At 38.5% G+C, this 15,561-nt stretch overlaps 1 protein-coding gene across 2 annotated transcripts in view; it reads right to left on the minus strand.

Moving 5' to 3' along the window:
* Positions 1-15,561, minus strand: part of MYLK4 (myosin light chain kinase family member 4) — a 108,121-nt gene that overhangs the window by 86,103 nt on the left and 6,457 nt on the right. The window contains exons 1-2 of one of the 2 annotated variants that reach the window (XM_054491537.2): positions 2,444-2,630; positions 872-1,142 (exon numbers count right to left, since the gene is read on the minus strand). In XM_054491537.2, coding sequence (XP_054347512.1) covers positions 872-1,142; positions 2,444-2,493 — 321 coding nt within the window. In that variant the 5' untranslated portion in view covers positions 2,494-2,630. Of the gene's footprint in view, positions 1-871; positions 1,143-2,443; positions 2,631-15,561 lie in introns of those variants that run through there. The other variant, XM_054491536.2, reaches the window with a different exon arrangement.

A 15,561-nucleotide genomic window follows, 5' to 3' on the forward strand; every position in this document is an offset into this window, starting at 1 on the left:
GTTACTGGGAAAGCAACTGAGAAAACATGAACAAATAACATGAGGTTTCCCAGCCTTAAGGAGCCTTGTCTAGAGAAAGGTGATCAACATGTTCAAAAACACTGCATGTGCTGGAATGAAGGCACGGGCAAAACGCTTGATGCTCCCACCGGCAAGGAGCCAATGGATGATGGGCAGGAACTGACTGGGCCAAGGCAGGGGAGGTAATTGCTGCTGCTGCTAACACATATTAAATGACTCTAGTGACAGATGCTAGGCGGAGTGCTTTATAGATGTGATCACACTTAAATTTCACAATTGCTATTATCTCACTAATTCAGATGTGGCAAGCCCTTGGTTAAATTAATATTTTTTCCCAAGAACGAGCAGCTGGAATTGGGCTCAGAACTCTCGTTCTGCACAGAGGAGGATACAAGCCCCACCGTCGTGCCATCAGCAAGTCTTTCTTGTTGCTTCTCTGAACTTCACTATCAATAGCTCTGCCGTCTACTCCATGAGGAATTCAAGATCTGAAGGAAAGGAGAAACTTCTTTTTGCAGAACAGTTGTGCCTCTCAGAGCCCTTTTCTGAATTTCAGGCCCAAATCCATCATGTTAAAGCATTCTTCTTCATTTCTGCAAGCTGGCTGTATAACTCCTAAGCCACTAACTACAAAGTGAAGTAGACTGCTAGCAGAAATGCAGTTTCAAAGGCCTCCTAATTATTTACCAAACACAATTGTATAGTTGACATACACAATTCTGAGTGAAGCAAAATGGAATGATGCCTATTCATAAACTAACTTTAATTGTACTCACAAGTGGCTCCGTGACATTAGAAAAGATAAGATAGAATGAATACTTTTTAGGAGACTAAATTAGAACATGATTACCTCATTATGTCGAGGTCTTGAATCCTGGTCCCCAGAATTTTCTTCCAGAAAACACTTCACTTTCTCCACCTCTTCCTTGCACTGAAAAAAGGCCATTTTCTCCAGCTGGTTGCTGTTATAACACGTGCTGAATTCTTCCAGCCTCTTCACTTTTAACATCTTAGTAGTGAGTCCAATTAAGCTACTTTCTGGAGTGTGGTTTTCGTCTCCCTCTGTCTCCGATTTATAAATCAAGACACAATTATGACTCTTCCGTGCTTCTTTCTCTTGACTGCAGAGAAAGGAAACACAGAAAGTTCTCATCACTTATTCATGCATTTGACTTCTTGGGAAAATGACCAGTGAGAATTTGGAAGTCTCTTCTGTTTAAACTGGAGAGAGGATCCAAAATTAGGAAAAGAAATACTAACATTCATATTGAGTTTCCAACATTGGAACTTTAAAAGGAAAAAAATTTTTTTCACTTTAAAACTACAAAAGCAAACAGTAAGAAGCAATGTCAAGATTCACTGGGTGATGAAATATGCTCCTCACTGCACAAAATAAGCTGTAGATCAAGTGGCCAGCTTGGATGTAAATTATAAAGTATCTTTGGGTTTAATTGGAACCACGTGGGAAGGGCTTATCACAGAAGGGGTCTCTCTGCTTCCCCTGGCCTCCCTCTCCAGAGGGATCGCCCCCAAATGAGTCCTTTCCCAGATCTCTTCTCTACCTATGCCTTAAAATGTGTGGTGTTTATTTGTGAAAAGAAATTTGTTTCCTTATTGTCCTCTCACGTGGACAGCACACCCAGATACCTTTCCTTGCATCTGCATTAACAGCTATGTACCGAGAAGCTCAGAGTCTTTTCACTCTCCTTAAAATACTTAAGTAATGCAGCATACATAATACGCTTTGATACTAGAGACATACGCATGTCTATAGGTACACATCACTTGATTGCATAGAGAGGCAGGGAGAGGGAGAGAGATTTGAATTTGTGCTAGTTCCACATGGCTGACAACTGAGGCCCCCTGGTGGAGATTTTCTGAAAAGCGCCTCTTCCAGCATTTTCTCAGCTTAAAAACCGTATTGTGATTCTCACCACAAAACTTAATATTTTGTTTCCTCAATTCCTATAGTAAAACGATACTCTTGAGTTCCAAAGGGTTTAAAATTCACTGCTCTAAAAAGTTATACTTATCCACATAAAGAGCTTACATTCAAACAAATAAAAATGCAAATATTAATACTATCAACCAGAGCTCTACAGATACATTATAGACCATTCTTAACATTCTTTCGAATTGCCCTGAAAAAATTATTAAAATAAGGAAACAAATGCATGGCTATTTCTAAGGCAAACTACAACTAAAATACTATGGTTAATTGCAGATGAAACTCAAGTTGGATCAGGAAGCCACACAAAATTAATGTATTAAAACAAAAACTTAGGATTAAGATACAATAATTTTGCAAAGAAATATTAAACATTAAGCTCTACCTGAAGTTTGGTACAATTTGTTATTGAAGGTAACTTAGAAAAAAGGGAAGGAGATTTGAGAGGTTATAACAATAAACAAAGATAATTACCATTGATAAGATAACATCGAAGAGCTTGAGCCACTCCAAGTGTAGAGCATACATTCCAGAAGATAAAGAGAAATTTTGCAGAATTCAAACTGACTATGGAAGTCTCTGGTAAAAGTTTTGACTCTCAGTCATATAAATCTTCTGAAAAGACAAGTGTCCACTACGAGAGGAAGTATCTTCTCTCTCAAATGCCACTTTGAGCCCCTGTTTAAATTAATATGGCTCTTGATCTCATGTTGCTCAGCTGTTGCCTTCTTAGTCAGATGGGGAAGAATATTAATTTTAGACACCAGGCTTTTCAAGGCCAATGGCTCCATTTCAGAGGTCAGGTAAGGAAAGGATGAACTGGGAACACTGGATGAAATATCACCTTCACCTTTCCCTCGTATCATTGTGTCAATATTCTCGGATTTACAAAGCTAGATTTGTTCTCGGCAATCGTCTGCCTGGACCTTCTGCCCCTTTCAGACTCAGGATTATTTAAGTGCTCGTTAAATTTCCCCCAGTCGGGAAAATGCCAGGTGTGGCAACCCCACAGCCACCTCTGTTTGCCCATCTTACGCTTTGAGCATATCCAACTGCAATATAGAAGATCTTCTGAAAGCAGTTAGCAAGTTTGTTTTATTTTTCTCAGTTCTTAAAGATGTTTGCAAAGTCTCCAACCATTTCTAGCTCTAGGGAAAGGTCAAAGGCACAGGCATCCAGGAAACAGGAATAAATTTTTCAGAAATTCTCCTTAAGCAACATTAGGACTTCACCCATAGTTTTTTGCACAGACCAAGAAAGGGGAATTTCAACCCACCTGCCCAACTCTCGCAGTAGTGCATCCCTAGATTGATTGAAGTGGCATGAAACTTTGATTGCCCAGAGGCTGGACTTTGCAGTCTAGACAACCCTGCAATTTTTCAGGGCCTGGCCAACTGTCACCTCTTATTTGGAGCCCGTGTTAGCCCCTCTATGCCCCATTATAACACCAGCCTCTGCTGCTCTTCTGCTTCTTTAAAAAAAAACCTTATTTTTAATTCAGATCGATGCATTCCATGTGAAATAAAAATACACATTTTTCCATTTTATGTAGTATTAATGAATTATAGCAAAATCTTTTTTAAAACACAAAATGCTTGTTATTTTTCAGATGAGAGAGCTTTGTTCTTCAGGAAAAGTAATGAAGTGGAACTATAAATTTGTGAGAGATAAATTATCTGACAAAATTATTATATAACGATTAAGCTGGTTTGAGGTTACCAATTTTGTTAGTATAATTAAATTGTGTAGAAGTACTGATAAGGCAACAAATGCCCTGCCAGAGGCAAAATGTGTGTGGGCTGCTGCTGATCCAACCACATCCTCCACCCAGACCACCACCACGCAAAAGCAGACTTTCCATCTCCTTGGCTCCAGCAAACCAACCGCAGGCTTGAGTGAACCAGAGGCCAGGAGAATCTGCTCCTTAGCTTATTTTTTTGTAATAAACTTTTCCTTTTAGAGTAGTTTTACATCTACAGAAAAGGTGCAAAGGTAGTTCAGAGTTCCCCTTGCCCTGCACCCCGAATCTTCTGTTTTTAACATCTTACGTTGGTATGGTATACTTGTCACAATTAACGAACCATGGTGAATGTTATTATTAACTAAACTCAATACTTTATTGTTGCTGGGTTTTCTTTCCCCAAATGCCCCTTTTCTGTTCCAGAATCCCATGCAGGATTCCACATTACATTTAGAATCAGTAGGATTTATGATAGATTGGGTATGGAGTATGAAAGAAAGATGGTAGACACCTTTGCAAATTTTCTCCTGAGCACTTGAAAGACAGAGTGAACATTAACTGAGATGGAGACGGCTGTGGGAAGGGCAACTCTGGAGGGAAAGGTCAGGCATGAAGTCTTTGGCAAGTCCATTAAACGTTCAAGTTGAATAGGCTGTGGAGATAGAAACTGGAGTTCAGGGGAGGGGTGTAGGCTGGAGATAAGAATTTGGAAGGCATCCACATATAGACATTTCCATGCACAATATACATTCAATACATATTTGATTAATGACTAGACAGAGTAATCTTTAATTGTGTCTACTTGCCCTAAAAAACAAGTCAATTAAAATCATCCATGCTAAAAGTGACTGTTTGTCTGGTTCTGGTTGTCTGGTTCTGCTGTATCACACTGTTCCCAGCTTCTGATGGCATACAGGACAAGCACACTGCTGGCATAACACTTGACCACAAAAAAACAGGTTATACATGCACACTCATTCTGGTCTATCGGCCTAGCCTCGGGACCCTAAGTCCATACCATAAAATGTTCTGCATGCTTAAAGATGCTCTTATACCCGGAAAAATTCATTAGTGAGGAATATGAGCAGGCCCAGGAACACTTTTCCAGTATTTCCATATTTTGGCGTTATACTTCTTTAAAAAATACCAACATCAGGAAAACAGCACCCTACAGAGCCATGGAAAAGAATCCCTTGATTCTTTTCAAGGGACATTTCCATTAGCTGAGTAAGAGACTGTGCTGTCAAAGGAGTCACATGAAGGAACATCGTTGACAGCTCTTGTCTATGGGTTGGCATTGAAACCCGGCTAGATTACGCTAAGAGTTTTTGTTTCTACACAGTATTCTGAATGTTTCCAAAACAAGACCTCTTGAATGTTTACACACAAAAGTGGAGCAACAGCACAAATACCAAAATGCAAATAAAAAGCTACTGCATCCCTGTTATCCACATTACAATAGAACTTCCTTACTTTCAAAAATCACCACTGAATACGACCCATAAAAACAAAGATTGATAAATTGCACTTCTTCAAAATTCAAAATGTTTGCCTTTGAAAAAACACTATTAGGAAAATGAAAAGACACTATTATGAAAATGAAAGACCAGCTACAGATGTGTAGAAAATACTGTGAAGTCACATATTTGACACAGGACTGCGTCCAGCATATACAACTTAGTATGACAAAACATTCCAGTTTTTTAAATGGACAAAAGATTAAAACAGACCTCACCAAAGAAGATATAAAAATCGTTAATAAGCACATGAAAAAAAAAATGCTCAAAATCAGTCATCAGGGAGATGCAAATTAAAACCACAAGGAAACATCATTTCACACCCACTAGGAGAGCTGTAATAATAATGAAAAAAAATAAAAGATAGGTTGGGTGTGGTGGCTCACACGTGTAATCCTAGCACTTTAGGAGGCCAAGACGGGAGGATCACTTGAGTCCAGGAGTTTGAGACCAGCCTGGGCAACATAGCGAGACCCCATCTCTACCAAAAAAAAAAAAAAAAAGACAGAGAAAAGCAAGTGTTCACAAGGATGTGGAAAAACTGGAACCCTCACCAAATATGTTGATGGGAATATAAAATGGTACAGGTGTTTTATAAAAGAGGTTGGCAATTTCTTAAAAACTTATTTCCCATATGACCTAGAAATTCTTCTCCTAGGTATCTACCCAAGAGAAATGAAAACATATGAACACAGAAACCATGGCACATGAATGTTCACAGCAGCATTATTCACAATAGCCAAAAACTGAAAACAACCAAAATGTCCATCGGATGGTTTGGGGACTGGGAAAAGATAATGTGGTATACGCATACAAATGGAACACTATGTAATTCAAAGGAATGAAATACTGGTATCTACTACAATATGGATGAGCAGAAACACTGTGCTAATTGAAAAAAAAAAATACAGAAACATAGACCAGATTGCATGATTCCATTTGTACAAAATGCCCAGAAAAGACAAATCTATAGATGTAGAAAGCAGACTGGTGGTTGCCTGGGGCTGGGTGCAGGAATGGGGGTTAATTGTAAACAGAATCTTACCAGATGATGTGTGGTAGTGATGACTGTACAACTCATTCAGTTTCTTAAAACAGTGCAGAATCGTGCACTTGAGATGGGTGAATTTTATAATAGGTAAATTATACTTCAATAGAGTCATTAAGAAAAAAGAAAACTCAATAATATGATTAACAAAAAGTAGCTTGTTAAAAGGAGAGGAAAAAACTGAACACTTCATGGCCATCTGTCCCCAGTGACCAAGGCTGGGATCCAGGGAAACATAAATTATATTCCACACTCGCCAGGTCACCTAGGGCCAAAGAAAAGGAATGGTGAGGAGGAGACAGTTAAGAGTCTCACGCTTTTCTTCTCCTGGCATGAATATCATGTAATATAAGATTTTGTAATTAATAGAAAAATTAATAGTAATTTTAAAAGTAATTTCTATCTTTTATTTTCTGCTTGGAGATAGGATACTTTGAGTAAGAAAGATAATGATGTTATAGAATATCCAGATTTATTTACAGGAAATTTTGATATTAGACCATTAAAACTTCTAAGTGACAGCAATTAGCTAAGTATTATGAAATGTAAAAATGAAAATAAAATAGGTTTTAAAAATTAGATAAAAATATGGATTGGATCATTTAAAAATTAATATTTTTCAGAAATATTACATAATGTTTCAGTTTATTACCTCTGCAGTGGCTACACAAATTGTTCCTTTAATTATATCCCTTAAACTTTCTAAGGGATATTTGCAAGCATAGTACAATGAATACCTATACATCCTTCACCCATATTCACCAAATGTTAGCATTTTCCATGTTTGCCCTCTCTCTCTCTCTCTTTTGCGAGTAAGTTGCGTATCTCATGAAACTTTACCCCTATATGAACTGGTATATGTTTCTTGAGAAAAAAGACACTTTCTCACATAACAGAATCTACTCAAAAATTACATAGTGCATTTAATCACCATGTCTTTTTAGTCTCCTTTTATCTATTTAGGAAATGGGCATTCCGCTTATTTTATTTTACTTTTTGAGACAAGGTCTCACTCTGTTGCTTGTGCTGGAGTGCAGTGGCGTGAACACAGCTCACTGCAGCCTTGACCTTGGCTCAAGCGATTCTCCTGCCTCAGCCCTCCAAGTAGCTGGGACGATTGGCAGGCACCACCACACCAGGCCAAGTTTTGTATTTTTTGTGGAGATGAGGCTTCCTAGTCTCTCTCTCTTTTTTGTAATCCTTCATGACATTGATATTTTTGAAGTCTTCGGACAAATTGTTTCATAAAATGTCTCTCAATTCTAATTTCCTGATTGTGTCTTCATGCTTGGAACCAGGTTATACCCGAGCACGAAAACTACAGCAGTGACACTGTATCTTTTTCAGAACATCACAAAAGGTGGCACATGTTGTCGGTCTGTGCCATTATTCATGATATTAAATTTGGTGATCTGATTAAGGTTGTGTCCACCAGAGTTCTCAAATGTAAAACTAACCCTTTTATTTTTGTGATTGATAAGTAACTTGTGGGAATTTATAGGTATCGTGTTCCCCCACAATGCATCACCCAACGTTTCTCCGTATCTATTCTTGAGAATCAATGATTACCACAGTGACTGTGAAATGATTTTCTAATTCTGCCATTTCTTCTATACTTATTAATTGGTATTCTTTTATAAAGAAGAGCTTTCCATCCCCATCCTGAACCTCACTCTCTTTAGTATCAGGATGAGCTCATGGCCTTTCAAAAATGGACATACACTCTCTACATTCTTTATTTTGATGCTCAAATTGTCCCATATTGGCCAATGGAAGTGCCTTCGAGCTGCTCCTATGTACTTTCGACATGTCATTATTATTTTTTGAGTACTTCTTTACTTTCAGTATTGTTTTCACCCTATTTCTGAATTCTGCCATTTCTTCAAGGAGCCCTCCTTCCTCTTAGGCAGAATGGTATTTAGAAATCAAGCCCTGGGCACCAGGAGTGTTTTTTGCTACAGGGGTGTCCCTGTAGACACTTCAGAGGACAGAGCGAGGAAATATAATTCTTTCTAAAAAATCATGAGTTCACACTCATATTGATATATTTCTATTTCCAACCCAACACCATAGGATTCTTTCTGCCCTTTCCCTATACCACATATGTAACCCCCTCCCACTGATTCTTTAAGCCTAAAAATTTTAAACATGAGAAAACACAAAATAAAATGCTTGCTACAAGGTAAAATTCATGCTACTGTTGTGACTATCCATTCTAAACAATTGAGGAAAGTCTAAGGATATTCATTTCCAATATTTAAAAATCCCATGCTACAGCATGAATCATCATTTTCTCGTTTTAGGAACTGGAGGAACAATGTTTATGTTTACGTTCTCGGGAATGCTTTCCTACCTTCTAAATTGGAAGTAGATTTCAGAGCTAGAATAAGCTTATGATAGTAACAAGGCATGAAATTACAGAAGTGCAAAGTCCAAGTCATGCTCTTCTGACCAAATGTTGGCTTCCTTGTCCCAAGAGGGTAAGGGTGAGAGGAGAAATTTTCCACATGGAAAAACACTGCCATAGGGCGTGCATTCATGGCTGATGGGCAGTTTGGTGAACTCTCAGAGGTGTGCTTTTTTTTTTAATTAAAGATAAAAGTTGTATTTTTAGGTAGAAAATAAGTTGAGCTATTATGTAATGACTCATAATAGGTTGCTAGCTTTTATTCTATATGTCCAAAAGTATTGAAGAATCTGGGGTACAAAAGGACCATGGCAGCCGTAAAATGGTAAAAAGCATTATAAGCCTCAAGTTAATATATGGAAAACATCTTCAGTGTGAATGAAGCCTGGGAGGGAGAGGGCAGATGGGCAGCCTTGTACACTTCTTGTTAAAACGCATATTGCTCTGATTTTTATGGAAGGCAAATTGGTCATGCCCTTTGACCCTGCAATCACATTTCTAAGAAGTTTACCTCAAAGAAATTGAGTTGTACACAAAATATTGTCTCTGAAGATATCATCATAACATTATTTGTTACATATAAAACACTGAAATAGAACCTACGTACAAGAATTATAGATAGGATACTTCCATTAAAAAAAAAACTAGGATTATTGGTCATGTGTCAATTTCATAGTTAGGGAAAAAGGGACAGATCCGGGCACAGCAGATGCAATAGGATCCGAATTTTAACTAAAAAAAGATGCACTGTCAATATATAGCAGATGAATGATAATACAGAGATCCATAGCTAAATAGATAAGATTGCTATGCCAAATACGGTTTGTGCTTTTCTGGAGTTATCCATTTTTCTAAAATAAACATATATTTCCTTCTTAATGTAAAAAAGTTGCCAAAATAAATTTCCCAGCCTAGTGGGAAAGTCATGGGCATTGGAGACACGTAGCCTAGGCTTGAGTTCAAGCTCTGCTAGCTGTGTCGACTCAAGAGCTGCTCAGTCTTCCTGAACCTCAGTGCTTCCTATTTGTTAAGTGAGGATAACAACATTTACCTTATGGGGTTGTTGAGGGGTAAACAATGAGATAAAAATGGCTGATGCATCAGAGAAACTTAATAAATAACAGCCTTTATGGTTATCATTGGTAATATTATTGTTATTCATGTTATCAGATCTCCTAAGAAATAAAAGATTATTTGGCTGAAAATTTTAGAGCCAAGATTCTAAAGAGGAAAAATATTCTGGAGTAGCTCAGTTTTCTTAATCAACAGTGTAACATCACTTACTGTTATTGTATACCAGGGCCTTAGCAACTACAAAATGAAGTCACAGTAATTTATAATATTTTTTCTTTTATCAGGACATATATATTACATATGTATATATGAAATACATATTTTTGATAATATAAATAACATAAAAATGTTATACAAGTATACAAGACATGTAATATGTAAGATATATAACAATAAAAGATATATGTATCTTTTATTGAAAGATATACATATGGAAAGTATATAAAACCATATACTATTTAATAAATAATTATAAAAGCAATACTCATAAAGCCACCACCAGGTCAAGAATCCCCAAATTCAAAAATCCCATCCTTTTGTCCTTCCCAAGCTAACCACTAATCTGAATCTTTTCAATAATTTCCTTGATTTTCCTTGCAATTTTACCATTTACATGTGCACTCTAAATATATAGCTTTGTTTTGGCAGTTTTAGTTTGTTTGAATGTATTCATACTGTTTGTATTGTTTTCTTAGTTTTTTTCCCAGTTAAAACTGTCTATAACCCATCATACTTTTGTATATAGTGTGTATAGATGTCTTGGTTAGTTTTCATTATTATATAATATTTTGTTGTATGAATATTACAAAATGTATGTGTTTATTCACTGACGGACATTTGGCTGTTTTCCATTTGGGGCTGCTATGAACACCAATGTGCACACATGAAGTACACACACTTAAATGTATATACCAATTTACACTCCTACCAGCACTATAAGAATTCTCCTGTTGCTCTATAGCTTTAAAAACACTTAGTTTTTGCTAATCTATTGGGTGTGCAATAGTATATCATTTATAAATTTAAATTGCATTTCTCTGATTACTAAAGAGTTGAAGGGTTTCTTTTTTGTTGTTATTTTTAGAGACAGGTCTTACTCTGTTACCCAGGCTGGAGTGCTGTAGCACAATCATAGCTCACTGTGGTCTTGAATTCCTGGCCTCAAGTGATCCTCTTGAGTAGTTAGGGCCACTGCTGCACAACACCACACCAAGCTAATTGTTTAAAAATTTTTTAGAGATGGAGGTCTCACTTTTTTGCCCAGGTTGGTCTTGAACTCCTGGGTTCAAGTGATCCTCCTGCCTTGGCCTCGCAAACTGCTGGGATTACAGGCATGAACCACTGTGCCCAGCTAAGATGTTCTCAAATACATATTTGGTCACTTGGTCTCTGTTTTTTATGAAGTACATATTTATGTTCTTTACTCACTTTTAATTACATTTTCTCCTATTTTCTTATCATTATGTAGGACTTATTCTACATCCTACACACTGTGCTTGACAGTAATGTGTTTAAGATGTCTTCTCCCTCTCTGTGCCTTGTATTTTCACTCTTGTAGTATCTTCTGCTAAATAAATAGATGTTCATTTTCATGTAGTAAGATGTATTAATCTTTTCCTTTTATGGTTAGTGCATTATTTTTTTAAAAAGAAACCTTTCCCCTCGTCAATGATGTTTTTACCATCCAACATGATAATGGTGCTGGTTTGAGGACAAAAAAAAATCATCATGTTAAGAAGATAACTTTCTCTATTTTACTAGAGATTATTTTTAAATCAATGATTGAAGTAGACTTTTGTCAAATGTCCCTTCACATTCCACTTTATACAATACAGAGAACTGATCTTTCCAATAACTTGACAATACAGTTGGCCCTCCATTTCCACATGTTCTGCACCTACTCATTCAACCAACAGTGGATCAAAAATTTGGGAAAAAATAAGAAACAGCAGTACAATTAATAAAAAATAGGACAAATAAAAAAGCAATACAGTATAATAGCTATTTATATAGCATTTACATTGTATTAGGTATCACAAGTAATCTAGAGATGATTTAACATATATGAGCATATGTGCATAGGTTACAGAAAATAATACAAATAAAAAAGCAATACAGTATAATAACTACTTATATAGCATTTACATTGCATTAGGTATCATAAGTAATCTAGAGATGACTTAAAATATATGGGAGTATGTGCATAGTTTTATGTTTTATTATAAAGGAGACACATAGGGTGAGGGGCAGGAGGGTCCCAGACATGGAGCTTCCAAGCCCTCTCCTTGTAGAATCCAGGCATACCACCCTCCCAGCACATCAGCATGTTCACAACCAGGAAGCTCCACTGAGCTTCCATGTCCAGAGTTTTTATTGAGGTTTCATTGTGTAGGCATGATTGATTAAATTTTTGGCCATGCAATCAAATTCAATTTCTAGCCCCTGAAATTGGGCTGGTCCCAAGTTCCAACCATAGGGAGCCACTAAGAGTTGCTTCATTAGCATTATAAAGGCACTCCTAGCACTCAGGAAATCCCACGGGATTCTGAAGATCTCTGCCAGGAGCCAAGGAGAAAGGCTGAATATACTCCTTTTTATACTATGAATATCAATGGAAAATCACTTAAAACTAATAAGAGTTCACAAAAAGGCCAAGTATGAAATAAATTAACAAAAAATCAATGCATTTCTTTTATACCAATAAAGGGCAGTAAGAAAATAGAGTAAATAAAAGGTTCTACTTACAATAGTAAGGAAATATATAAAATGTGTTAGAATAAACAATACAAAATGTGGCATAGATTCCAGAAGATGTAGTGGAAAGTCAAGAAGAGAAAAGAACATGAGGTTGGGTTAGGGGGCAGTAATCAGAGTAGGAAGAATAGATAACCATACGACTAACTTTTAAGATGCTGACTACAGATGGCAGGGATGTGAGTCATGTGGGATTAACTGGACTCAACTGTCCAGCATACCTTAGGTATGAACATGAAGGTGCGCAAGATGATGCCCAAAGGTTCACTAATAGTAGGTGGCCTATAAAATACCTGCTCATAGTCACTGCAGCCAGGCTGACTCTACTTGTGGTTACTGACAGAAGGTCTATTTGGGTCACCACTGAATCTATCCTCCCCATTCTGACCCTGGGGAAGGAAGACAGAGAAGATAGTTACACACTTAAAAGTAAACCACCGAGGCCAGCTGCAGACAATTAAACAGTGAGGTATTAAAGGAGAAAATGGAAGCCTAGGTTTCTGCTTTACATTGATTTCATTTCCTGGGACTTATACTATATGAGTTTAAATTTATTTGTATTTATGCTGATCTGAAAAGAAAGTTTAAATTTGGTTGGCAAAGCAACCTAAGAGGAGGGGTGATTTTTGAAGTACGTTTTTTTCATTTATTTCTCTACCATCACCACCTAGTGGAGAAAACCTTGAACTTCAGACAGAGGGGGATAGGGTTCGGGAAAAAATATTACTACAGGACCTACTGGGTGCCAGGCACTTTACTAAATACTTTCACATTGACAAGTTTACTTAATTCTTACGACAGACTGTGAGGTAGGCATTCTTATTCCTCCTTTAGATTTGGAAACTGAGTGTGAGAAGTTATGTAGCTTGCCCAAGGTCACACTATGGACAGCTCAAAACCCGGGTTCTTGAAGTCAAGGTCTAGAGTCATTTTTACCTCACAGGTCATCCAAATAGCTCAACTTCATCCATGTATGTAGCTGTGGGAGTTGCACACACACACACACAATCTTTGCTTTGTATTTTTCCTTTTTATTTATATAATATAGATTAGAAAAACACAAGTATAAAAACGAAATGGGATTATACTATATACTTTAGGTTTTGTTTTTTGAGATGGAGTCTCGCTCTGTCACCAGGCTGCAGTGCAGTGTTGTGATTTCGGCTCACTGCAACCTCCACCTCCTAGGTTCAAGCAATTCTCCTGCCTCAGCCTCCCAAGTAGCTGTGACTACAGGCATGCACCACCACACCCAGCTAATTTTTATATTTTTAGTAGACAGGGTTTCACCATGTTGGTTAGGATGGTCCCCATCTCCTGACGTGATCTTCTCGCCTCAGCCTCCCAAACTGCTGGGATTACAGGAGTTTATATTAGTTCTAGCTCTCAATTTTTACTCCCATAGTACACAAGTTTCCCATGACAATACTTTCAAAAACACTATTAGTTAATAAAGTTGGACATAAAATTATGTCTATATGCAACTATACTGTCTAATCTTGAAACACATTTTTACAGACTAGGAAAAGGTGCTAAAATACCAACAATGATTACAAGTAGATTTTCCACAGCATTGTTTTTTAAAAAAAAGAAATTTTAGGCCTTACATTAAAAGATTCAAGAAATCTGTTTTTTTGTTTCCATTTTAAAACTTTTTGGATGGGTTAAGAGTGATCATGTGTCCATGTATTTCTACAAATGCTTAAGATCAGTGTACTGTATTTCTACACTTAGTAACACTTTTCTGGAAAACCTTGTTTTGAGGCCAGCCCTAGAACTTCTTTTCCAGGAAGTATTCACTTCTATGATGCTCCTGTGATAGTCCTTACGTGTCAAGAATTGATGAGCTTTTAGTCTCATTAACTTCAAGAATAAAGCCACAGACCTGCACGAAAACTATCACAGTTCTTAAACACAGCACAGTCCGGAGTTTTTTCCTCCTTGGGGCTTCCTGATCTCTCTGGCTCTCAACCTGCAGACCTTCACGGCGACCGTTAGAGCTCTTAAGGCAGCACATCTGAAATTAGCTGTTCCTACCAGTGGGTTCATGCTCCAGCTGCCTTCAGGAATAAAGCTACAGATCTTCATAGTGAGTATTACTACTCATGAAAGCAACGTAGATCCAAACACCAGCAACATATATTACAAACAGTAAAAGAACTAACCCGCCACAGCACTGAAAAAGAGCCAAGTGGGTTACCACAGGTAGCTCTGGGCAGACTGCTTTTATTCTCTTATCTGGCCCCACCCACATCCTGCTGATTGGTCCACTTTACAGAGAGCCCATTGGTCTGTTTTACAGAGAGCTGATTGGTCTGTTTTGACAGGGTGCTGATTGGTGTGTTTACAAACCTTGAGCTAGATACAGAGTGCCGATTGGTGTATTTACAATCCCTTAGCTAGACATAAAGGTTCTCCAAGTCCCCACCAGACTCAAGAACTCAGTGGGCTTCCCCGATTAGATTGTGAATCGGGGCCGCAGCTGGCGCTGCCTGCCAGTCCCGTGCGTGTGCGCCCACACTTCTTAGCCCTTGGGTGGTGAATGGGACTGGGTGCTGTGGAGCAGTGGGCGGCGCTCGTCAGGGAGGCTCGGGCCGCGCAGGAGCCCACGGTGGGGGGAGGCTCAGGCATAGCGGGCTGCAGGTCCCTAAGCCTTGCACGGCACGGAGGTAACTAAGGTCTGGCGAGAAGTGCTGGCCCAAGTGCTAAGCCCCTCACTACCCTGGGCCGGCGGCGCCGGCCGGCCCCTCCGAGTGCGAGGCTCACCGAGCCCACGCCCACCCAGAACGCGCGCTGGCCCGCAAGCACTGCGCGCAGCACCGGTTCCCGCCCGCGCCTCTCACGCCACAAGCTGAAGGAGTCAGCTCCGGCCTTGGCCAGCCCAGAAAAGGGCTCCCACAGTGCAGCAGCAGGCTGAAAGGCTTCGCAAGCACAGCCGGAGTGGATGCCAGAACGCTGTCACCTCTCACTGCTGCGGGACAGATAAAAATAAAAGCTCACGGCCAGGCACAGTGGCTCATGCCTGTAATCCCAGCACTTTGGGAGGCCGAG

This window comes from Pongo pygmaeus, chromosome 5, assembly GCF_028885625.2.
Source record: "Pongo pygmaeus isolate AG05252 chromosome 5, NHGRI_mPonPyg2-v2.0_pri, whole genome shotgun sequence".
NCBI lineage: Eukaryota > Metazoa > Chordata > Mammalia > Primates > Hominidae > Pongo > Pongo pygmaeus.